The 25215-nt window shown below is 50.7% G+C and overlaps 1 protein-coding gene across 4 annotated transcripts in view; it reads left to right on the top strand.

Moving 5' to 3' along the window:
- The window catches only part of SRC (SRC proto-oncogene, non-receptor tyrosine kinase), a 71098-nt gene that overhangs the window by 38508 nt on the left and 7375 nt on the right, over positions 1–25215 (top strand). For 2 of the 4 annotated variants that reach the window (XM_050917366.1, XM_050917367.1), the window contains exons 3-12: positions 4741–4990; positions 5304–5403; positions 7332–7349; positions 13642–13674; positions 14724–14822; positions 15824–15927; positions 20895–21044; positions 22280–22435; positions 23072–23251; positions 24143–24219. In XM_050917366.1, the coding sequence (XP_050773323.1) occupies positions 4750–4990; positions 5304–5403; positions 7332–7349; positions 13642–13674; positions 14724–14822; positions 15824–15927; positions 20895–21044; positions 22280–22435; positions 23072–23251; positions 24143–24219 (1158 nt within the window). In that variant the 5' untranslated portion in view covers positions 4741–4749. The remainder of the gene's footprint in view (positions 1–4740; positions 4991–5303; positions 5404–7331; positions 7350–13641; positions 13675–14723; positions 14823–15823; positions 15928–20894; positions 21045–22279; positions 22436–23071; positions 23252–24142; positions 24220–25215) is intronic. The other 2 variants (XM_050917368.1, XM_050917369.1) reach the window with 2 other exon arrangements.

A 25215-nucleotide genomic window follows, 5' to 3' on the forward strand; every position in this document is an offset into this window, starting at 1 on the left:
ATCCTCTCTTTGATCCGATGGCCCTTCCTATGTACGCTGTGATCCTACAGAGTGTAACAGATGGAAGTTTCCAGGAGGGCAGTGGGGGATGGGAGGGGCTAGCTACCTGCCCCTCATATAGGATTTACAAATTGGGCATTATAAAAAGCACACCTGACCTGAGTGAACTTGCCATTCAATCCTCATCTCTGTTGCCCCTCCTTCTAGTTTGGGTGGCCAGTGAAGGCTGGGCTCCAAGAGAGGACCTGCTGTTGGATTAGTCGGGGTAGCCAGTGTAAGCGGTGCTGAGCTGGTGGAGTAGGGGATGGGATAGAACATAGGGCAGAGGAGAGCTTGGGAAGTATGTAACATAAGTAAAGGAAGAAGGACTGCCCCAGGATAGGTCTGAGCTGCTCAGCTCTCTGCCTCCACACCCCTGAATTCTGTCCCACTCTGAGCCTGGTGTCTGTCTGACTTTTTTTCTGTGCCTCCTGGCCAGTGGCCCTGTATGTGCCGTTGTTTCCCTCTCTCCAGTGGAGCAGTATAACGAAGGGCAGTGCCCTACAGCACTTCCTTTTTGGTCTGTGCGTTCTCTCTCTGCAGCCAAAGGTCTAGAAGCTTGAGTGAGCGAGAGGCCAAATTAGGCCTCCTCAAAGCAGTGCACACTCTGATTCAGCAGGAGTCTGAAGGGTCCCTTTTTCAAAAGGGTAAACCCGTGGAGGGATGAGGGTTTCCAGCACTTGGGACCCTAAGCCAAGGCACAAACTGTGCACTTGTGAAAGGTACTGGGGGTGGAGCCCTCCCTCTGGAGGCTACTTGGATAGTCCCTGACTTGGAGGTGCCTGATATGCTTCCACAGCGGGTAGTGGGCTGTCACTAGCATCTTGCTCTCATAGGCGACTTCCTGATGGATGCTGCAAGGTATGCCAGCCCGGCATGGCAGCTCTCCCGGCTGGAGCCTACCAGCAGAACTCATGACATGGGGCAGTGGTTTGAAGTGGGTGAGGGAAGGTAGAGTTCAGGACTCATCTCTCCCAATCAAGTCCCTGCAGATGGACAAGGCCTCTCTTGAGAGTAGGGTTGCCGTAGCATGTCCCACTTGTGAATGGACACTGGGTGGGGGGAAGAAATATCCCCAGGAGTCTGAAACAAGGGCATCAAAACTTGTGCTGCCTGTTGGGGCCTAAACAGATCAGAAAGTGTCTCCGGAGGTGACAAAGTAACCATACCATGGGTCTAGCCATGAGTGGCCATTTCTGGGTGCTTTAGATGAAGGCCTGCATCCCCCCCCCAGTACACCAGTTCTCTGATACCAGGTGAGGGGTTGGCTCCTGAAGCAAGAAGATGATTAGTCCTGTTCAATTGTATTCTAGCTAGTGCAACTGCAGGGACGGGTCTTACTCATGTAAAAAGCCTGGTCCTTTTCTGAAGCCTGTGTCAATGAGTTTGTGGTGGTGATGTACACACAAGCTCCTGTGGGACCCAATTGCTGTGTGAGTGGTAAAGTGTCAGTCCTACTTCCTACTCCCTTTGCCCATTGTCTTCCCCAGAAGTCATTCTCTCTGGGCCAAGTTCACTGCTAGTGTGAGTGATTTCAGCAGAGGAAGAATTTGGCCCATTGTCTTTCTGTCTTCTCCTACCACTACACACTGATCTGGTGAAGTCCCAGTGAAATATTCTGACACTAGGCGCTTGTGGGACTCTGAGAAGAGACACTGCAATGCATTACAGCATGGTTAAGTTAGGCCCATTATGTCTGTCTTTCAGATACTCGCTCACCAGGCCAAAAGAAAGTGACTCAGAATGATTAGGAAAAATCTCTGTGCTTACACACAGACCATATTACGAGACTTAGTCTTTTTCCGTTTGGGGAAGTGTTGTTTCCAGGGGAAATTCTGAGCCGACTTGGGTACTTGTGACTGCCCCTGTAATGATGGAAAACAAGCAGTGTGGTTAGGCCCTGTCCTGCATTGTGCGTGTCTCCTCCTCCCTTTGCACATAGATGGAATTTAGCAGGGCAGAATCTAGTAATGGAAACAAATGGCGAGAGACCTGAATCACCTGAGACAAAGGTAGGAAAAACAAAAGGCTGAAGTTGGGGCAAGAGGAGGGAATGTTTCTGTCTTTCCCTGTCTGATTGTTATAACCAAGTATTCCAGAGCATGAGAAACAGCAGTCTCCTAGATCAGTGGTTCTCGAAGCCAGTCCGCCGCTTGTTCAGGGAAAGCCCCTGGCGGGCCAGGCCGGTTTGTTTACCTGCTGCGTCCACAGGTTTGGATGATCGCGGCTCCAGGCCAATGGTGGCTGCGGGAAGCAGTGCAGGCCGAGGGATGGCTTTGAGAACCACTGTCCTAGACGATGTTTTCTTGGTCTTCACAACATCCTCTGGCAAGGAGTTCCACAGGTTGGCTGTGCATTGTGTGAAAAAAATACTTCCTTTTGTTTTATTTTAAACCTGCTGCCTATTAATTTCATTTGGTGACCCCAGGTTCTTGTGCTATGAGAAGGATTAAATTCTTCCTTATTTACTTTCTCCACACCAATCATGATTTTATAGACCTCAGTCATATCCCCCCTTAGCTGTCTCTCTTCCAAGCTGAAAAGTCCGTCTTATTATTCTCCCCTCATATGGTAGCTGTTCCATACCCCTAATCATTTTTGTGGCCCTTTTCTGAACCTTTTCCAATTCCAATATATCTTTTTTTTGAGATGGATCGACCACATCTGCATGCAGTATGTGTGTTAATGCTCAACTGTTGCGTCCTATGGGCTACTTATGGGTAGTAGGGTCTCTCCCAGGGCCGGCTCCAGGCCCCAGCGCGCCAAGCACATGCTTGGGGCAGCATGCCACGGGGGCCGCTCTGCCGGTTGCCGGGAGGGCGGCAGGCGGCTCCGGTGGACCTCCCGCAGGCATGCCTGCGGAGGGTCCGCTGGTCCCGCGCCTCTGGTGAAGCATCTGCAGGCACGCCTGCGGGAGGTCCATCGGAGCCACGGGACCAGAGGACCCTCCGCAGCCACCTCTGCGGGAGATCCACTGGAGCCGCGGGACCGGCGAGCGGCAGAGCGCCCCCCGTGGCGTGCCGCCGTGCTTGGGGCGGCAAAATGGCTAGACCCGGCGCTGGTCTCTCCCACAATCTTTAGGAATTTTTAAAATCCCATCTTTCCAGTGATGATTCAGCAGTTGTGTCTGAACTTCTGATGTGGTTATTATTTGTGTAAGTTGATCTGACTCCTCTCCTCCTGCCCACAGGTGGTGGAACGAAAAGTGCTGAGGGTGCTGCCACAGCCCCTGGCTTAAAGTGGTTTCCATCATATGCAGGGTTTACAGTTTGGTTCAATGGCTCTCAGCACCTGTACTATACAAATTGCTCCAGCCCCCCTGCTCCTGCCTGTCCCCTAATAGGGACATAGAATGGAGTGTTTGTATGTAACAGTCTCCTGCTGGATGCGATTACCACCCTTTGCTGTGTCTCATGTAACATTCTTGTTGGACACAATGCTGCTTTGCGACGTGGGACGATTGTTGGCCTATGAAGTGCTAGTGATGCCTCTCTGGTGTTGTGAGCCCTGCTTTCAGAATGCTGGGCTGCCTCTCTGAAACTGGGATAATTCTGCAGGCTGTGGGACAGGCAGGACCCTTCGCTGCTGTTCAGGCTAGCTTTGGGGGAGGGGAAAGTCAAAGGAGGATTATGGAAAAGGCTTGTTTTGGAAGCCAATGGTGGTAGCACATCTTGAATGGCTCTAGGATTTTAGAGACCCATCTCCCCAGCCTTGGCTGATCTGCAGACAAGTGCCTGTCTGATGCTCTAGGGGCAATGGGTGCTGGGTATCCTACCTGCCCCCAAAGGAAATGGTGAACCTTTGGCCATCAGCTGAACATTCTGAATCTGCTCCCGCTGTCCAGTTTTCCCACAGAGTAATGCACAAACATGCTGTGACCCCCAGGCCCTCTGCAGGGCATGGGTATGAGGGGATGCGCTAGGGAAAGTGGGCCCACAAGGGGGTTGGTGTCTAAACACTTCCCCTGTTGAGTGGGGGTGGTCCGAGGGGAGCAGTGGAGTTCAGAGCTGTCTAATGTTGGAGCCCAGGACTTGTTTTTTCCCTCAGCTGAGCTAGGGCAGATGGTCTTCAGCTCCTCTGCCTGAAGTCCTGATTGCTTGTAGGCCTTAAATTTCCCATAGAGTTCCTGGAGTGCCTAGTCCTGTTTATTGCCTGGGCCAAATTTGAACTCTGGTAAGTACGTTCAGCATAGCTGAAGTGCCTGCTGCAGTGTGAAATTAGATCTTTTGTAGCATTCTTCTACCTTTGCTGATGCATCATCCCATCTAGAGATGGCTGCTTGGCAGTGTTGGTTGGAGAATGATCCCCATGTACTACAGAGGGGTCTGAACACTCCTAGACTCTGGACCAGATCTTTGTGGCTAGTCTCTGTCTAGTTTGGTTACTCGTGAAAGGCTCTGCATTATTCATTCTACTGCTGAGTGTGCTATTGAGTGTGCCTCTCTTTGGTACTTGGTATATCGCTTACCAAGTGCATTGGGTCTGTTTCACTAGCTAATACAGGGAAGTGGGAAGCTGTGCCTGAATATAATGAAGTTGAGCCCATCCCCAGGCAGTAGTGATGGGAGGTTTGCCAGCTGAGCAGTGGTTGATTGGTCAGCACACAAGGGGTCTGGAGGCTTCAGTCCAGACCCTAGTGGGCAGACGTTTGTGTCACCCAGACCACAGGGATCAGCTTAACCCCATTGTCTTCTCCTCTAGTTTTGGACCATGGGGAGCAGCAAGAGCAAACCCAAAGACCCCAGCCAGAGGAGGCGCAGCCTGGAATCTGCCGAGAACACCCACCATGGTGGCTACCCTTCCTCTCAAACGCCCAGCAAGACGCCTGTCCCCGACGCCCATCGGACCCCCAACCGCTCCTTTGGGAGCATGGCAGCTGAGCCAAAGCTCTTCGGAGGCTTCAATACATCCGACACTATCATGTCCCCGCAGCGCTCGGGGGCTTTAGCTGGTCAGTATGGCATCAGCTTTGACCTGCCAGAGGGGGAGGGGTGTCTGGAGGTTCTGGAGAAGGAAGGGTATTAGAAGGGAGCCAAGCGCTTGATGAGGAAGAACCCTGAACCTTAGACTAGGGGTGGCCGTATGGCAGGTAGGTGCCATTTTTGCCAGGTGCAAGGAAGGCTGCAGTGGAGAATCCAGACATGCAAATGCCATGAGGAAAGCAGAGGCTGCGCCGAGCACGGCTCATGGCTAATTGCCATGGAGGGGCAAATGCTTCCTGGAGCAGGAGGGTGGCTAACAGGATGAGTTTGGGTCTGTTTCAGGTGGAGTCACCACCTTTGTGGCCCTCTACGATTATGAGTCACGGACGGAAACAGACCTTTCCTTCAAGAAAGGGGAGCGCCTCCAAATTGTCAACAACACGTAAGTGTGCCAGCCTGCTCGCTGGGCTGGGGACACCTGCTGCGTGGGCTGGCATCTCCCTTGGAGGGGCTTCGACCCTTGCTGCTCAGGGGAGCCCCACTGGTAGTGTTCTTGCCTCAAAACTGCTCTTCTCCCTCTTGCTTCTCCTCTTTCTTCCATGTTTAACCCCCGACTGGTCACGTCTGTTGCCTAGTGTTTGCATGTGGTTCCTCAGGGATCCTTCTCCTTCCCAAAGCCTGGTGGTGCAGCTATCTGCCTGTCTGGCCAAGGAGGGCTGGGCTGTGCCAGCAAAGAATCCCTGAGCTAGACCCAGGGGATTTATCAAGAGCACCACAAGGTGCCATCCCTGCCTCCTGGGGCTGCTGCCAGCCAAGGAGCTTGGGGGCCATGTAGCAGCCCATGCAGCACTAGGTGGTGATGGGCAGCTAGTGGGATCCTCCAACTTTCCCCATTCAAGCAGCCTCCCTTCATACCTCCCTAACCCTCCGCCCCAGGACTGGGGAGGGCTGGGTATGGTTCCCTGCAGCACTGCCCAGATCACTGGCCAAAGGTGTCTTGCTAGAGAGGCTCCAGTCCCTCCCTTCAAGGAGGCAGTGAAAGGAAACTGACCTGCTCTAAGGAGCATACCTGTGACTGGAGTCATGTGGTGGTTCTCCCTTGCTTTGTGAAATAATGGTGCCCCTAGGTCTCAGTCCCCTGCGTCCTGCCCACCCCTTGAGCACTGGAGGTGATGTGTATCTAGGGGCAGGTGCAGTGGCAGTGAATGCACCTCGGATAGGTTGACAAGCATCTTCTGGTCCATGCAGAGGGTCTCCCATGGAAGTGGGTAACAAACATCTGCTAACCCTGCTAAAGGGTCCACTGGGAAGATTGTGAAGCCGTCTGTGTCTTGATGTGATACCCTGCAGTGTAGGGGGGTTAGGTGCCAAGGGAACTGCATTAACCCGGGCAGCCTGCACTGCGGGAGTTGGGCAGCAGAATGAGGTATTTGGGAAATCCTGGGGGTTACTGAGTTAGTCCTGCTCTCTTCCTAGAGCTAAGTCCTGCATCTGGCCTGCTCTCCCCACTGCTAGGTTGGCGGGGTTGGTGGTATGGAGCTAGAGGCAGTCTGTGCTCTGGGAAGGTCCTGGAGGGGAACAGCAAAGAGAGGTGAGCGGCGAGCATGCAGAGGGCCGACTGGTAGAATGCAAGTGGCGTTTCCCCTTAGAACAATCACTAAAGTCACCACAGTCTCTTCAAAGGAAACACACAGAGGTTAAGTGATGTGCCCAGGGCCACAGAGAGAGCTGGCATCTGACTCCCTGGCTCCCTGTTCTATGCTCGGACCACTTCACAGTTCCACTCTGTAAGCTGTGAAACAGCCCTTTGCTGCTGACACTGTGGAGAGGGATTGCTGGTGGTTTCTCTGGCTGCTCGGCACATCTAAGATGTCTGGCAGAGCGTGAGGTTAGGTGCTTTCTGGGGTGAGCCAGACCTAGAGGCTCTTGTTGAAAGAATCATCGTCAGGATCAGCTTTAGTTTGCCCTAGTGTTGGGGCCAGGCCTCTTCCTAACCGGCCTCTAGGGTGAGCAAGAACTGGCTTCCACCCTGCCTGCCCTACCACCACCACTCACCAAAACAAACTACCATTGGGCGGTATTGTCCTATTATTAGTGGTGCCCCTTGGCTGCCAAATCTCTCCTCTGCCTAGTGGCATCAGTCTCCCCAGTCTTTAAATAAATCACATCTCTCCAGGGGTTTATTGTGCTTTCCTCTGTTGCTAACAGCCTCACTCAAGGCGACGGGATCTCAAATCCCTTTTGATTGCCTTGTGAGATCTCTCCATGCACACTTCCTCCCCAGTCACTGTTTAGTGGCGCCAGCACCTGTGCAGTACCTCTAATCTAAGCCCTGTCTCTTTCTCTCATGCACAACATGCTTTCATGCAGGAGAAAAGTGGATGTCAGGTGTGTATCTGTTTTTTACTTTTTTGTTTAAAGCCAACTTCCTTCCCGGGTGAGCTAAAGGGCAGCTGGGGAGAGGGTTGTTTTGTGGTCTATTTATGGTCCCCGATGACAGTTGCATTTGGGTCCCTTTGTTTCCCCCTCTCTCTCCCCCCAACTCCCCCCCTCCCCCATGGAGCTTTTATAGGTTCATTTTCTAACTACTAATTAGCCCTGCATAGATCCATGTACCCATACTGCAGTGGTGTGAATTCAGTGCCCTCTTCTCATCCAGGTCTGGCACCTTCTTCCCTCATCCCTTCCCAACAAAGCACTTCCTACCTGTTTTTCTCTCCCCCTTTTTTGTTTCTCCCTATCATCCAAGCCACCAGTGCCCTCTGCTTTCCAATGGCAATGGGGGATGCAGGCAGGACTGAGTGGGGACTGCTTCCACCCCGCCTCTCTGAAATTCCTGGCGCTGCACCCCTTGATCACTTTAGCTGCCCCGGTGGCATTCTTGCCAGCTCTTTACACTGCATGTTGCATGCAGCTAGAAGTAGGATGGTGCAAAGGGCTGCTGTAGGAGAGGTGTTGAATTTTGTTCTTCGCTGGAACCAAGTGTGTGCTTTTTAATAAGTATGCATGCACAGACAAGCCATCAATAGATGCATTTCAGAGCTCTTAAAGTGCACTGGCCAAATAGCCATGCTTCAAGGAATGTGCATGCTCTGCTGGCAAAGGCTGTGCTGTGGGAGACACATCTGTCTGAGTTCTTACACTTTCCCCTGCCACCTTCCTAAAACTAAGGAAATTTAAAATGTGAAGGGAACACTTAAAGGTTGCAACATCGAGCACTGGCAGGTCCGATAACTCCCTGACTGTGAGGTTTCTCCTGCTGTGTTACTTGTGTAGTGTTACTCAAATGGAATTTTTCAGTTTCCAACTCCTATGTGGTTTTGATTATTAACGCAAGCCATAAAATCTCTCTAATGTGTGAAGTGGCTGAGTTCACTGTTGCAGAAGAAAACTTAACTTTGGGAGTTTCCTGACCCCTTTTTGAACGTTTGACTTTTGGAATCTTAATTTTGTACCAGCGCTAGCTTTGGTTTCTAATGAGTACTCCTAAAACGAGGGATCTGCCTATTGGGGATTCTGGACTGTGCAAATATCTGGGGGAGGTTCCCCTGGCTCCCATGCACAAAAGGCACCTCTGCTTTCCATCTGAATTACATTTGTTCACTATTCCGAAGTATGTGTGTCTCCTTTGTACATGCTGCAGGAACTCTGAGAACAAAATGGCTATCTCTGCAGGGTGGGTAAAGTTCTTGGAAATTTTAAGGTGCAATACGCAGGAGAAAAGGCATCAGTTTCTAGTTGCATGCCCCTCAGTATCCAGTGTAACCGCATTGCTGCAACCTTCACTTTATCAGAGTCAAAAAACATCTTTAGAAAGCAGCTTCCTGCAGTGCTGTTAGGGGAATGACTAACCTATACATGTTAAACGATTGAAAAAAACTTAATCTTCTGCCTAACACACTGAGATGTGCAGACATTCCTGGGATAACCACCTATCTTGTCAAGCATTCTTGCTGACCTAGCAGTAGAGTTGGCATTCTAGTCACATGTTCTGAATGCAGTTAGCCCGAAACCTAGTCATTTTGTTTTCCTTTTGCAAAGTATTATTAGAAAAATATGTGGCAGATGGAAAATCCTGCCTGGCGATACATCCAGGCTCTTTGGTATTGGAACTAGAGTCATGTAACCTCTCGTGAAATGTGTCTGGTTGAGTGGGTTACAAACTTCCACCCACGCCTGGTTTTGAGTCAATCTGGGTTCGTTTATGGGTTTGCTCCGAAACCACAGAGAGCTCAGTGTCTTCAGCAGTTTTCTTCTGGAGTTGCTGACCTTGTTTCGACTCAGTTAAACTTGAGAAGGATCTGCTTGGAGTAAGAGAGGACTATTGCATGGACCCCTATGGAATGAAACAGCCAAGTGTCTCCCATCCTTGGGTTAAAGAGGAGAGACATAAGTGCCTAGCCAGGGGGCGACTATGCCTTTGCAAAGCTGGGAAGGTGGTAAGTGGTAAGGCTTTTCCTCTGCCTCCTGAGCTTTGGTAGCCTATAGCCATAGCTTGTATAAAAGGTGTGTGGGCCTGCCAAAGTCGCTGGGGAATAGCACAGCAAGTTTGTAACAAGAGCTGCCCCACTCCATTTACCACCCCTTAATGAGAGCTAATGTCAGGGCTGACTGAACCATTTTAAATGCTCATGATACTCACTGTAGAGATGGCCCCCAAATAATGCCCACCCACCCCCAATGAATAATTGGATCTCCCAAACTTGATGTGGTTAGAAATCCACCCCTGGTTTAGAACTGCCAGAATAATTTGTGTTCTCGTAGCACCTAGGAGCCCTCTCCATGGACCTGTTGTGCCAGGTGCTGTACAAATAGAGACCCTGCCCCAGGGAGCTTCCAATCTAACAGTGAGCTGAACCAAACCCACTAATCAGGATCGCCAGCACCTCACAGTTCAGCTGTAGGACTCTTGAGACTGCCATTCTGTACTACGGCTATAACCAATGGCACAGTCATCCCCGACCTGGTTACAATGCCGCTTAAATTAGCAGGCCAAGATTTCCCAAAGTGACTCGGGAGTTTGGCTGCCTCTGTTTTGAGGAAGATGTTTGTAAAGGTTTCAGAGGGTGGGAGCTCAGCACTTTCTGAAAACTCATGCCTCTGATGTGCCTCAGACATTGAGGCCTTCTTGAGGAGAAGTCATTTCTGGGAATCTTGGCTGCAGCATAACCAAGGCATAACCTGGGACAGGGGCCCAGTTAAGGAACCTTGATACAGCTAGAATCACTTTGAAATCATTGTCTCCATGCCTACCTTCACCCTCTGTCCCAGGATGGGTCGCCCCCAACATATTCACGCCCCCACAAAGCTGGACTTTCCTGTCACATTGGCCAGGCTGGAAAGATTGAGGTTTACTCTGCTCATTCAGTAGAGCTGGTCAAAAATTTCTCTGGTGGAACAGTTCTCCACTGGAAAATGCTGAGTCGATGAAATCAAATCGCTCTTCTGAAATGTGTTGGTTTTTGTTAGTTTTCCTGTCAAAAAATATCTAAATATTTTATTTAGACTTAATCATTTTTACTCAAACTGTCATATGGCTGAAACAATAAAAACAATGTTTCAGCCTTTATCAAAATGAAACATTTTGGGATATTTTTGTTTCATGGGGAGGAAAAAATCAGATGCGGGGGTGGGGGTTTTTTTTGTTTGTTCGTTTGTTTTTCTTTTTTGTCCCAATCTGGGCTGAAACCAAATTTTGAAATCTCAGAATTTCCCATCTCAGTTTCACTTTTCAGCCAGCTCTTGTTCATCCTCATTGTCCAGTCTCTGTCCCCCTGTAATGGATTCAGTACAGCACGGACCCGTGGCTGGCACATCAGTTTAGCATGGGAGGAGCTGTGGAATACCTTGAGCTGTTCCCCACGCCTTTCCATGGAGAGGGATCTCTCTTCAGAGTGGCCCACTGGCAGCATACCTACCTACTTAGGCAACAGTTTGTTAGGATGCCACCATCTGCCAACGTCCTGGATGTTGCAGTGGAGATCGGATCCCGATTATGGGTGTGTAAGCAGCTTGGCCAGGCCTCCCAGCTCTCTTTAGTAAGAGCTCCCAGAGTGCATTGCCCCCTGGATTGCTCTCCATGTATCTCCTCTGGCACTGTTACCTCTGCTGAGGCAGGATGGCATAGTTGACCTGAGTTTCCCAGAATGCATTGTTGCTATCTATCTTAGCTACTTATTTGGCCCCCATTCCTGTGTTATCTAAGCACCTCATAACCTTCAATGTATGTGTATGCTACACCCCTGAGAGACAGGGCAGTGCTATTTTACAGGTGGGGCACCGAGGGAAAGTGACTTGCCCAAGATCTCATTGGGCAGCATGGTAGATGCAAACATGGGCAGTTGTGTGGACAGTTTCACTGGGTCAAGTGACTGTCACAAACATGTTAAACACCACTGCTCTGGCCTTGTAAATAGATGTGCTTGCTAATGGGGCAGTATTGGTGCACCTGCAGATGCACCATATTTCACTATTATACAGAGAGAAAACACCTGCAAAATGGATCATGAGACGGCCTGAGCCACCAAACACTGAGGGGTCTGGATCCAGGTTTTGGGTTAGCCCATTGTGCAGGGAGGGACTAGCAGTGGATTTGAATTTCCCCAGGGTTTAAGGCGGAGAGTTCAGATCTGGAAGATGTGTGGCTGGGTTTCTTTTGTTAGCTCAGACCATCTCTTAAAATGTGCCTTTAAAAAAACCTCAAGTTATCCATTCATTTGAAACATTGTTCTGAAAATATGAATCCTCTGGTAAAGTCTCTCAAGACCCTTATCTGGAATCTGCCGAGTTCTTGTAGAATTGTTTATCCTGCAGTCACAGTAAATTAGACACATGCTCTTCCTTCCTCCCTCCCATCTGACTCTGATAGAACAGTCTCCGTAATATGACTGCCATCTCCCATAGAACAAAACTTCCCCAGTCTTCTGGCATTCCTTTCTGCTCGTGACCCACTTACAAGAATCCCCCGAGACACCCAGTGAAAATCTGGGAACTGGTGCAACGAAGTCGTTGCCCTGGATTTGTTTTCTCACTTCACCAGCCTGCTCATCACAGATCGCTGCTAATGGAAATGAGGGCCGTACTTTTATTGTGGCAAGATGGTAGGCTTGACTATCCCATTATCCATCTAATAACCCCTAGATGTGTTTAGACACTACAGTGATGAATCAGAATAATCAAGATTGGCTCATCTCAAATTCCAGCCTTGTAAAATTGTACTTGGGGCAAGTAACATTTTTTGTGGGCATATACATTGGATCCATCTTCCTGGTATAGGTGAGGAAGGAGACTTTTTAAAATAGATTTTAACAACTTGTACATCTAGTCACTAAACATGTGCACAGTAGCAGTAATTGTACGTGTAAATGGCTATGCATAATCCCATGGGCAAACAATGCACTTTTGCCCATGCAGTTAGGAATATTTGAGCTTTGTGTCTGGACTGGAAAATTTTCCTGCCCATTTTCCCAGGTTACTGTGTGAATAAATAAAAAATAGGATATCTCCATTAATTTACTATCTCCCTGTGCCATCTGATCTGCGTATAGCTGTGTTAGGGGTACATATACTCATTCCTTTCAAAGTGCAGGGAGGTGGTCTTTTCGGGGAGTTAGTGCTGTCTTCGTAGTCTATGAAACAGCTTGGTGGAGTCTGAGACCCCTCTGTTCTGAGGAAATGTATTCTCAAATCCACATGGAGGGTTTGTCCACCCAGCAGCCAAGGCCTCACTTGTGAAATTCTGCAAGATAAAGACATTCCAAACCACCTTGGCATTCAGGGAGTGCTTTCAGGGTTAGTTATTTGGAGAGAGAGGAGCATGTACCGCATGGAGCAGGAGTCACTGCTGTGTGCCTCTTGCTTGCTTCACATAAAGCTTATGGTACCACATCTCACCAGGGCTGCAGCCAGCAACTTGTGCATGACCCCATGAATAACTGAACTCCTAGACAGCTTAAAGTGACTCCTGGAATAACACAGCAGTAGCTCTGAGCTCCCCATGCAGCCCAATACTGAAGCATGGATCTATAGGCGCCAACTTTTACTTTTCCCAGGGGTGCTCTGGCCCCTTCCATGAGGCTCCACCCCTGCCCTCGCTCCGCCTGTCCCACCCCCAGGCCCTGGCTTGCTGTTCTTCATCCTTCCCCAAGCTGCCAATCTTGCACCAAACAGCTGTGGCTGGTGGGTGCTGAGTACCTGCTATTTTTTTCCCATGGGTTCTCCAGCCCTGCAGCACCCACAAAGTCGGCACCTATGCCTGTATCCATTTCTGCTGGGAGAGTCCCTCACCCAGTCATGTAAGCTCCTCATACAGGATCAGCGATAGGGAGAGATTACATGAAACCTGACGCCAGTCATGACCATCCTGTTCCCACTGAATTCAGAAGGTGTTTTGCCACCAAAGTAAATGGCAGCGCCAACCAAGCCCCTGCTAAGTGATGTTCATGGCTTAATCATTTATTTTTCACGCTCTGTCCCTCCCCTTTTTTCCTCTCTTCCCTCTTGTTGCTTTTATGTGATTTGCATTTAACAAACAAGTCTCCTTTGTTTGGCCGTCTTTTCTAGCATCCTTTATTTAATTATCTCAGTTATTCTGCTTTTTTCTTTTCTTTTCTTTTTTCTTTTCCTTCTCTGCTTCCCTGTTCTTTCTGCTCTCTGGGATTTCCAATGCTTCACACTTCAGCCAGACTTGGTTCAAATTCAGATGGCTCCAAAGGTATTTTCAATGGGTATCTGATGTGCCCTTTTTAAGTAAGGAGTTTCCTTATTTAAAAGGCTGTCGCCTGTGCTGTGTGTATGTGAGAGTGATCGCACAGTGACTGTGGCAATCGCATGCCTTATGGGATCAATGTGGTATCCGCACTGGAATCTCTGGTCAAATGGCCTTTCTGAATTAACGTAAGGCACCCTGATACCGGAGCAGTTTGATCCTTGTTGCCAATGTATTTCCTAGAGCATTTGGTTTGCTGGTGCCGTGGGCTGTCATAATGGTCAGTGGTAAATCCCCCCGCGTTGATGGGAATTGCAGGTGCTCGGCCCCTCAAACTCAGCCCTCTGTGAGCAAAGCTCCATTATTAGTTCCCCTGCCAGCTTGGCTATTGCCCCCCCAGTGGTTCTAATAGTCCTTTGGAGATGGTACTTCAAGGTGAATTTCTAGTGACTGTTGTGGGGAGCAGTTGTAGTTGATGGTAAAAATAATATTGAGAGCAAAGAGCTATGCTTTCTGTGGCCTAACCAATTCCGCTGCTCATCTGTAATGTAGGGTTGCCAGTTTTGGTTGGACATATTCCTGGAGATTTCATCACACGCCAGTCTTTAATTAAAGATTAATCTTTAATTCTTGGAGACTCCAGACCAATCTGGGAGGGTTGGCAACCCTAGTAATGACCACAGGGAACATGGGAAGGTGGGCATATAGTAGGGCTCACAGTCTGAACTAACTCGCCCTGAACCTTCGAGAGCTTCTCCCTTGCCCTGTTGACTCTAAATCAGGTTTCAGTCCATTCTGACTGTAGCTTTGGGTCTCTGAACATCTCCCAGTTCAGTAAAGCTGTGGGCACCCAACAGTGACCTAAGCAAAACAATCCAGAAGAACTAACTTGGAAATAACCCCGGTGCCAGTGACCTCCCTGAAAGGGCCAGGGTTGCCTGTTTGCAATACCTCCAGCCCAGAGAGTCCACTCTTGGTTGCCAGCTGCTTGGGGATGATGTCACTGCTCGAAGTTTCTCTTTTTAAATATCTGTCTCTTTTTATTTCTCTTCCAGGGAAGGAGACTGGTGGCTGGCTCACTCCCTCACAACAGGACAAACGGGCTACATCCCCAGTAACTATGTCGCACCCTCAGACTCCATCCAGGCTGAAGAGTAATTGAAATCTTTTTAGACGGTTTAAAAGAACAATGCAAACAGCCTGCCAAGTATATTTTTTCAGACATTTTTTGTAGCCTCCTAAAGGCTTTTGTGGGCTTTCTGAGCTTGCCACTCTGTTAAATGTTTTGTTGTTTTTCTCAGGCATGCTCAAAGCCAAATGTTAAGACTAGATATGTTTTCATGCCATATACAGTGAAATCCGTCTTGAGCAACTGCTCGGGGTGGCCTGTGTAGTAAATTTGGCCCTAAAGGATCTGGGGGTTTTGTGTGTGTGTGTGTGTGTGTGTGTGTGTGTGTGTGTGTGTGTGTGTGTTTTTCCCCCCAGACCAAATAGGCATTTAATTGCATATGCAAGATGTTGGTTAATTTGCATATGCAAATTAGGGGTAGCATGCCAATAGGCATATTTGCACCTGCAATGGCCCTATTTGTGTATGCAATCATGGTAGTGGTCTGTGCAAACTAGGCATGTGCAATAGGCTGCACCACTAATTTTTATGTAAATCTACCCTGACAGGTTGCATGCACCATGCTGGAAGGCTTGACAGGGCTAACCCCAAATCACACAGACTCTCATCTGAACAGTGCTGCAGGCGCTCCTGCAGATTCCACTACGCTGTAAAAATAACACCCACTTTCTGCTCCACATCTGGGGGGGACAGAGTTCTTGGAGTAACACTGGGCTGGGATGCCTGGGGGACACTTTAATTAAAAAAGACAAGTGACTACGTATGACACAGAATTGCGCGGGAGTGAGGGCGGAGGGAGAGGCTTTTGCTGTTTACCTAATTATATCTTTCCCAATAGATCCCTACCCTCCTAGCTGTTGGGATTTGAGAACTGTGATGAATGCCTCTGGCTGTTAATGCAACCCTTGGTTCTAGCTGTGGGGGAGGGGATGTTGGGGCATCCCTCTCTAAAACGTGGTAGCAGTAATGAGGCGCGTCTGAATCCAAGGGGTTTTCCTTGTGCTGATCTGTTGCTTGCTCTTCCAGGTGGTATTTTGGCAAGATTACTCGCCGGGAGTCAGAGCGGCTCCTGCTCAATTCTGAGAACCCCCGAGGAACCTTCCTGGTGAGGGAGAGTGAAACCACCAAAGGTAACTGGGTCCCCGGCAGGCGCTTAGGTCCATGGCAAAGGCCTATGGGGTGGTTAAGTCTTGGAGAACCATCCCTATATGGTGCTTCTGTCAGGATCTGGAGGCACAATGCAGTGGGTGGCCAGTCTGCTGGGTCCACGCGTCTTCCTCAGGCTCTGCGCTCCCTCTCACAAAGATGGAAGGAGGAGATGCTAGCTGGCGTTGCTGAGAGGCCCCCGTCTCTGTACATGCAACCCCTATAGTGTCCCCTATCCTGTGCCTATAGGGGCAGGCTGTCTGCAGTACCCCCAGAACCCTTGTCCTGCACCAAAGGCCAGTACTCACTCTTAATCGGTGACCTTCTTGCTTTTAATCTGTCTCCACTCAGCCAGCCTGCTCCAATGGGCGGTTCCCCCCCCCCCCCCTTTCCCCAGCCAATTGGCTGAGAGCTGGGTGGGATTGAAAAGTCTGTAAACAGTCTCCAATATTCTGCTTGCCTCTCCCTCTGCTCCCCCCCACCCCGAGAACAGTGCAGAAACTGGGTCACTGAGCTGGGAATAGCTGGGTAACCAATGGCAACAGGGAACTCTGCAGTTCCCTTCTTCCTGTAGTGCCAGGGGCTGTTGGGTTTGAGCTGCTTCATGAAGACTGTGTGAGGACCTGGCTGAGGGTGGAGCAGACGAGCTTATACCCAGGCAGCAGCGGCCTCTGCATCAGCAGAGCCTGACTGTGAATTACATCTGCCCTGGGTGCTTGTGCTTGCTAAGATTTCACCAGCCTTGCACTGAGCGCACCCAGGTCAGAGCAAGCAGCATAATTGCTCTGAGTCGTACAGAGATTTAGATGGGGGGGGGGGGTATTTAGTTGATATAACTGGGGAGGGGGGCTGAATGTTGTGTCTCTGACATGGGTGAGTTCTGGGGCTGTCTCCAAGCTCGTTTGGAGCGTGCAATCCAAGGTCCCAAGCAGCTCTCTGCCTGCTGACATGAGATGTTCCGAAGTTGGTGGGTGGGACGATGAAGTTTAGGACCGGTATAAACGGGGGTATATAGTAATTTACGTAGCAACCCTCCTCTAGATGGATTCCCATGTGCTTCAGGCGTAGACTTCATCTGTGCTTGGAGCTGGGCGCGCGATTCCCAGCTCGCGTCGGCAGCTCGCCCTAGCTCTTGCTACACTAGTGCCCTGCAGATAGTAGTGTAGCTGTGGAAGCATGGGGAGCAGGGACTGGCAGCATGGCGAGCTGCCCTGAGTATGTACCCCTGGCGTCCGGAGCAGGTTTGTCCCCCTCGCAGCTAGCCTGTGCCACTGCTCAACACTGCCTGTGCCACTGTAGCCACCTCAAGGAGAGCTCGCGTGAGTCTACACAGAGAGTCTCAGAGCCTGGCTCAGACTCGAGCTCGTGGGGGTCAGGTTACTGAACTAAAAATAACTCTGTAGATGTGGGCTGGAGCTTGGGCTCTGAAGCCCACCCCTATCCCTAGGCTTCAAAGCCCAATCTCCAGCCAGAGCTGTAACATCTCCACGGCTTTTCTTAGCGCCACAGCCCAAGTCAGGCTAAGTGTACCAGACTCACTCCCTCTCCTCTGCTGTGCACTCACCTCTGGGGCGGAAGGTGGCAGTGCTACACAGCCATCATGCTTGTAGTGCCTAGAGATCTTGCCCAAGTCCAGGGCTCTGTGGCAGGCATTGTACAAACTCCTGGGAAGGCAGTCCCTCCCCACGAGAGCTTAGCCTTTAGAGATCAGACAGAGAAGAAGGGAGATTATCCTCATTTTCAAGAGTAGGAACTGAGGCCCAGGGAGTTTCTCAAGGTCACATGAGATGTCTGTTAGCTCAGTTCCTGGCTCTGCATCTCCCGAGTTCCAGGAAAGCGTGTTCAGGAGGGGAAGTTCAGACTAACTTCTCCCACTTCAACGACTGGGTGAACCTATGTGAACACAGGGTCACCACCCATATAAGGATTTGGCCAGGGCTCTAGGGAGTGAGTCTGTCTTTTGCTGCAAAAAATCTGTTTAAACCAATAAAAAGAGGAAGCCTGGAACATTTCACTGCTTGAGAGTTGTCTTGGTTTGGATTTGTGCTGAGGCGGATTTTCGGCACTCCACAACAGCACAAGTCTGTTGAGCTGGTTGCCAGTAGCTCACTGGGTCATGCAAGCTGCAAATTTTATTTTTGTGTGTGGAGGCCTCTTTGCCCTGAAATTAGTCCAAACCACTCCCTCGCCAGGACTGACCCTGCTTGCCTGCCTAGAGTGCCTGCATCTATCCTGGTGGAGTCCCGATTGTCCCCCAACGTTTAAAAATGGAAATAACATGTGCGCACTCCTTCCTCAGCCCATTGAAGCAATAGCTTGATTTAATTCATAGGCTTGTTTGTAGGAGGGCGTGAGAAGAAACACAGGCATGAACTTTCTTCTGTCTGGGTGGGTGGGTACCCCACCCCTGCTCTACCCTGAGGCCCCACCCATTCCCCGCCTCTTCCTGCCCCTGCTCCGCGTCCTCCCCCCTGCACCGCCTGCATGCTGCTAAACAGCTAATCGGGGGGTGGCTGGTGGGTGCTCCAGGGCTGAGAAGAAAAGCTAATCTGCTCTTCTAGGCCTCTGGGGGATGCCTCGGTCTCAGCACTACTGCCAGTGAGCAGTTGGATAACTGTAGAGGCGATGTGCTGCTTCCACATGTGTCCAGTGCCAAGTGTTTGGTAGAAAAGGCCCTTTAAAGGTATATCTGCAGAGTGTGGTTCTTAGTGTGGGTTGACTGACTCGTGCTATCTCCCCACGATGGGAGAGCACTCAAAATAGCAGTGTAGACACTGGCAGTGGCTCTGGCTAGTCACCTGAGCTTGGACCCAGGGGCTCGGGTAGGCTTGGACTAGGGCAGCTAGTCTGAGCTGCCTCCTGTGCTGTGATGTCCACGCTGCTATCTTTAATGCACTTTCTCGAGCAGAGCTAGTGGTAGTCTACTCGTGCTGGGAATTATGCTTCCCAGCTGCAGTGTAGACAGACCCTAAGGGGGCTATATGGTATAATGTTTGGGACTGGGAGCCAGGGCGCATGGATTTTCTTCCTAACTCAGCCACTGGCTCACTGTGAGACCGTGAACAAATTGCTTTGTGGCTCTGCCAGTGTTTCCCCATCTGCACAGAAGGTGTTGCACTTCACAAGGGGTATTTTTAGGCTTAATTCAGTGTTTTCCAGCTCTCATGACTTTATTGGGAGGTGGGAACCGGCAGATACTGCAAGACTTGCAATGAAGCTCCAGCTCGTGGAGTCATGTGATTTTTTTAAAACATTTGTGGTTTTATTAGCCCTTCCTGGTTGCAGAGGAAAGCTGGAAAATGTGATCCCTATCCAATCCACCTGCCCCTACAAAGGTTCAAGAATCAGAGGCATTTAGACTTTTGGTTCTTTTTGTTTTTAAAAATGTTATGGCTTTTGGAAGGGGGCTGACCCACTATTTTTGAACACTTGGGTTGGCACTCCTGTTAATGAACAGGACACTGGTCAAATTTTGGCACCAAATGGAGGTCTGAGAGCTCCTGAAAATACTTCATTAAATCTTAGAATCAGCATGATCTTTTTTTTTTTTTTTTTAAATTCCAGTGAAATAAAGTACCAGCTGTCCCCTGCAGAGCTGGCAGCCTAAACATGGCAGTGCTGGGCCGGTGCATGAAGTGCTGACCTGGAGCCCCCAGTGGGCTCCAGAATCCCAATGTCCTCCAAAGCTGGAGGGTGTTGGGGTTTGGGGATTAGCCTGGGCTCTTCCTTTGAGAAGCTGATGAAGAAAATTGAGATTGGCTTTAAACATGGTTTTTAGCCAGAGGGGGTCTGTCACTCTCTCCTATCTAGCAACAACCCATCCAAGGCGCTTTGGCAGTGCAACACCCTCTTACTTCCTCTCAGAAAGGGGGGGGGGGGGGCTTGAAGCTCTCCTCCCCACCCTTACGGCTCCCACAATCCAACTATTCCCCTCTTTGGGGATTGGGACTCGGCTGGTTCCTGCCTAGGCAGATTCCTCCTTTCTTGCTTTTGTTGTTATCTGGAGCCTTTCCCAGTCATGCATTCATCTTCCCTCCTCTCACATGGCTGCTTGCCCTGTTGCCAACCCAACCAGCACTAGCAAGGCTCCAGAGATCACGTTCCCTTTTGCCAGCTGTTTCCCCTCTCCTGGCTTGGCTCCTGTAAGCCAGCAGGGACTCTTCCTATTCATACCTCATCCGGGAATCACACAGGGAGGCACCTTTGTCTTCTTACCCTCACTTCCCCACAGGGAGATGATGGCAGGGCCAGCTGATCCTAGAAACCTCGCCAAAATATTCTGTATCTCCCTGTACATTCCACTGAAGAGCCATGTCCCCATTTAACGGGAAGTGGCTGGGTTTTGTGCCTGCCCTTTTGTGTACTCCGCATTTTGGTGCTACTCCTTTCATGTTTCTTCCCCTCCGCTCTTCTGTTGATGCCTTGTTAAGCCAATCCAGTGAAAGTGGAACAAAGATTATGTGATGTATGGGCCAGAGAAGTGGTCAGGGCTACACCTGTGTGAGTGGCTGCTGTGAAGTTGCTGTCCTGTTGCACTGGCATGTCTAGAATCTCTTCCATGGACACAGGATCAAGAATTCCCAGCGGGATGGGACTGTCAGCAAGGCTGTGTGTATTCCCACGCCCTGCAGCTGTACAGCACTAGGCAGAAAGCAACGGGCAGCTGTCACACCCAACAGTTGTTTGCATTGGTTCTCCCCTCGTCTTACTCAGTCACACTGGGCTACCTTAGGCCTGTTCAACTTGTCCCAGTCTTAGGATGACACATCAACCAAGTTATGTCTCTAAAGAGCATGAGCACCCCGGCCCCAGCATTCCCTTCCTGTAAACCTCAGAGGAACGAGACGTGCACTTGTATTGCACCCTACTCAGTCATTTTCCCCCTGCTCTTGGAGTGTCCCCTCAAGGTAACCAGGGCAGGAGAACTGAGGTGCACCTGGTCTCCCCACAGGTGCCTACTGCCTCTCGGTCTCTGACTTTGACAACGCCAAGGGGCTCAACGTGAAACACTACAAGATCCGCAAGCTGGACAGCGGTGGCTTCTACATCACCTCCCGCACACAGTTCAACAACCTGCAGCAGCTGGTGGTGTATTACTCCAGTAGGTGTCGTGAGACCGGTATCAGCGCCCTGCACTTGTACCAAATGCAGCTGAACCTATTTCCTGCCCTGCATTTGTTTACGGCCTACGCAAAGTAAAGTGTAGCCAGGCCTGGGACACGATCTAGGAAAAGAAGGGCCTGTGGGTTACTAATGACAGAGGAGAGGGTGTATTGCCCCAAGAGTTGGGGTTGAAGGAGGGGAGAGGGGGCTGGACAGATGAGATTAGGGCGAGGGTATGGGGAACAGCCTGGTAAAAGCACAGAATTGAGAGTGGGAGAAGGAGATGGAGACATCCGACGGGGGTGTACGGAGGCACAGAGAGGTAGTTAGGGGCAGGCTATGTAGGGCCTTGCATGTGAACTGAGGCTGTGTCTGTCTCCCTCTTCACAATGGGGAGTGGGGAGAAGGTTGGAGCAGCTCCCTCAGTGGCAGCAGTGGTGACACCTTTGTGTGGCCAAGGCTCCTGCAGCTTCTGGCATTCAACACTGCGTCCCTCTAGACTTGCTCTGATCAGGTTTTATTAGACAGGGCTGCTGACATCTTCTACCATAGTGCTTCCTTACAAGCTACCACCGACACAGCTGCACCATTGTTGGCAATGATGAATAACTTTGCCAATAAAAAAATCCCCAGTGTAGAAAGCCCCAGGGCTGCATTGTGGTGGGGATGGGAGGCCCGGGGTTCGCCCACAGCTTTATTTTGGCAGGTCGAGCAACCAAAAAGAGACGCCAAAGGTCTGTTTTCACTTCCCTGAAAATATACAGGATACCAGGAGACTTGGTGATTTTAGATAGAGGGAGTAAACACGAGGATCCCTCCCCTCTAACCCTTGTCTCCTAAGGAGATGTCATGTCTCAGCAGGGGAGACATGCCTAGATGTTAAGAGGGAAATTATCAAGGAAGACAGACTGTTTGTTTTCTCCCTCCCCTCTGCAATGCAGAGAACGACCCTCTAGAGACCTCTGGCCTAAATGCCATAGCAAGTAAGCAGTGAATGGCTGGCTCCATTTGAAGTGTGGAGGGGGGATGTTGTCTTCCACATGGAATGTAGCGCCCCAAGCAAAAGGGTCCTAGGCACCCTTCCTACTGAAATAAAACGGGGAAGAGCGAAACAGTGGGATTTTAAGTAAGAAGGGAGGGGATGATGATCAGAATAGACTCTGCCGCTTTGGAGGCTGGCAGATGCCATCTATCTAAACTCCCCCGATGCCTGTCTATCTTCCCCCTTGTCAGAACATGCTGATGGCTTGTGCCACCGTCTCACAAACGTGTGCCCAACTGCCAAGCCCCAAACGCAAGGACTTGCTAAGGATGCTTGGGAAATCCCCAGGGAGTCTCTGCGACTGGAGGTGAAACTGGGCCAAGGCTGCTTTGGAGAAGTGTGGATGGGTAAGGATTCTTCCAAACACACATGCCTGCTGCAGCAGGTGCCTGGGCCATGGAGTGTCTGCTCATCTTGACTTGTTAATGAGCCAGCTGGATTTCTGACAGTGAGGGCTGGATGAGCGAATAGAAATTTCAGCCTTTTATTCCTTGCAGCAAGTTGAGTAATCCCTCCTTCCTGGCTGATGTCTCCCACCTGGGTGGGAGTAGGGGGTGCTCATTGGAGTAATGCAAAGCATCCCCAGTGCTGCAAGTGCCCCCAACGGCACTCTGAGGGAGCGTCTCTGCCCACCAAACAGGCCGTATAAATGGGGTGGGAGGGAATAACTTCTAGCACCGTCAGAGAGCCATGGATTGCAGCCAGTGCAGTGAGCACTGGCCAAGGAATGCTGATGTGTTAGAAGTCGGGTGGGACGTGGTGAACTCTGCAGCTCTCCCTGTGCTAGTTGGGCTGTGCACTTGTAGGACTTCCACGCCTGGTGCAGCATCATCCCTGCACATCCTGTTGATAGTGTCATGGCATAATCTGGCTGTGCCGGGGTGACTGGGTGCTGGGCACCGTGCCCCTAGGTGAGTGCCTGTAAAGGCAGTGCCTAATCCTCCAGGGGCTGCTTCATAAACTGGCTCTGGCTTTTGCTCCAGGAACCTGGAATGGCACCACCCGGGTGGCCATAAAGACTCTGAAACCTGGCACCATGTCTCCAGAGGCATTTCTGCAGGAGGCCCAGGTGATGAAGAAACTCCGTCATGAGAAGCTGGTTCAGCTGTATGCGGTGGTGTCGGAGGAGCCCATTTACATTGTAACGGAGTACATGAGCAAAGGTGAGTGCCTGGCACCCAGGGGGTAGGGCTGGGGCAGCTGGACAGGGGGGCTGGGGCAGTCATAGGCTCTGATAATTGAGGAACTGCTTCCTATATGTAACTGAACTTACTGTGTGAGCAGAGAGAAGCAAGTAGGGCAAGCTGCACTGGCCACCAGCAGCAGCGAGATGCAGCTACCTGAGAGGGCTGGAAGGAATCTTTCTCCTAAAACTGATTCCATAGTGCTCCCATACATGGAAAGCCGGATCCTAGTGGGCGGAGGTGGAGACCTATAAATGACCCAGCCAGCTGAGCACAGTCTTACCCATTCCTCCATAGAAGGCGTGTTGGATATTTACTGGCGGCACCCGCCCTTGGCAGTGTGCAGCGTTCCCTACTAGAAGGGACAGAGTTAAGGGAGCTGGGGCCCACTAGAGTGCAGAGGGGTAAGGAGACGGCCTGCTTGGGAGCTGACTGGGGAGACGGAGGGCACAGGTTGTGAAGAGAGGAATAACCACACCTGATTCTGGGCCAGAACTTCCTGCCTTACAACACTCCCACTCTGGGGCATGCACTGCTGCCCCCGATTGGATGGAACTGGAGCTGCTCAATGTGTCATAGGCCCTGGCCTGCTAACAGATTGGTCTTAGCTCAGCGGCCAGGGGCCTGTGTTTTTTTGGAGCCAGAGGATTTGGATTCTGTCCCTACTGTTGCCATGGCATTCCAAGTGGCTGTAGTGTGCAGCAATGAAATCCCAGGTGGCTGCAGACTCCTCAGCCCCCCACTTCCCATCATCCAGTAACTCCAAGGGCAGCTGCATGAGGACACCTCTTTGCTGTTCTGCTCAAACACCGAGAGTCTGGTGTCAGCTCCTTCCTAACAGCAGCTGACGGCTGTGCCTTTCCACCCTAGGGAGCTTACTGGATTTCCTGAAGGGGGAGATGGGGAAGTATCTGCGGCTGCCCCAGCTGGTGGACATGGCGGCTCAGGTGGGTCTGGCTGACTAGAGAGCTGCAGTTTGAATTTCCTTTTTATCTTCTTGGCCACTGTGGCCCTTGGACTTCAGGCCTTCTCCTGCCTGGTCTGGGTGGGGTGTGGGAGTCCAGCTGCCAGAGGGGGCAGGACCATCATGCCAGCCTTCACGAGCACAATCCAAGGCCAACAGGAATCCACAAGCACCAAAGTGAAATGTCCCCCAGAGTTTGAGGCGCTGCCTCAGACGTCCTTGTCCTCTGAATGTGAGGGTAACCCGATCCAAAGCCAGCAATCCGATGGGGGCAGGGTGGGTGGGGAAGAGAGGAAGAATCTGTTCAGAATAGGACGGCCTCTGTCCCACTTGCCCTTATCTCCTTTCTGTTTCTCTGCCACAATTGCTGTATCAATGGTCAGGGCACAGCCAGAGCCAGAAAGTGCTAGACTTTGGATCACCTGCCTTCTGGGTCTTTGTCAGCAGTTGCTGGTGTTATGGCACCTCCACGGTGAAAGGTTAATAGCAGCCTGCCCTAAGCAGATTTATAGGGCTCTGGAGGGTCACAAACTTCGAGCTGTACTCTGGAAAACTGCGAGGGGTCCTGTGCTAGATCTGTAGCCCTGATTCTATGGTGCACACACAGGAACAAAAAGCAGCTGTCGTCCCTAGCTTGGCTCCTGCCACTGGACTGGTCCCATCAGGTTTTACTGCCCTGACCTGGCTGCTATAGAAAAGGCCCCCAGTCTGGGGCTCTGGGTGGTATTTCACGTAGAATCCTGGGGAAGAAAATACCTCTTCGCTGCCAGGCTTTTGTCGTCGTCCCCTCTGCCCTGGTCTTTTTTTTTTTTTTTTTTTTTTTTAATGGCCACAAACCTGCATTCGCTTGATGAAGCATTGCAAAATAACTGCAAGTCCCTTCCAAATCCTATCAGCTCAGTGTGACCCAGCCCCCAGGCAGATATTGGGTTGTCACTTTACTACCTCTATTGCACCTCCGGCAGAGCTTCCCAGGTTG

The sequence above is a fragment of the Gopherus flavomarginatus genome, chromosome 11 (genome assembly GCF_025201925.1).
Source record: "Gopherus flavomarginatus isolate rGopFla2 chromosome 11, rGopFla2.mat.asm, whole genome shotgun sequence".
NCBI classification, from domain to species: Eukaryota; Metazoa; Chordata; order Testudines; family Testudinidae; genus Gopherus; species Gopherus flavomarginatus.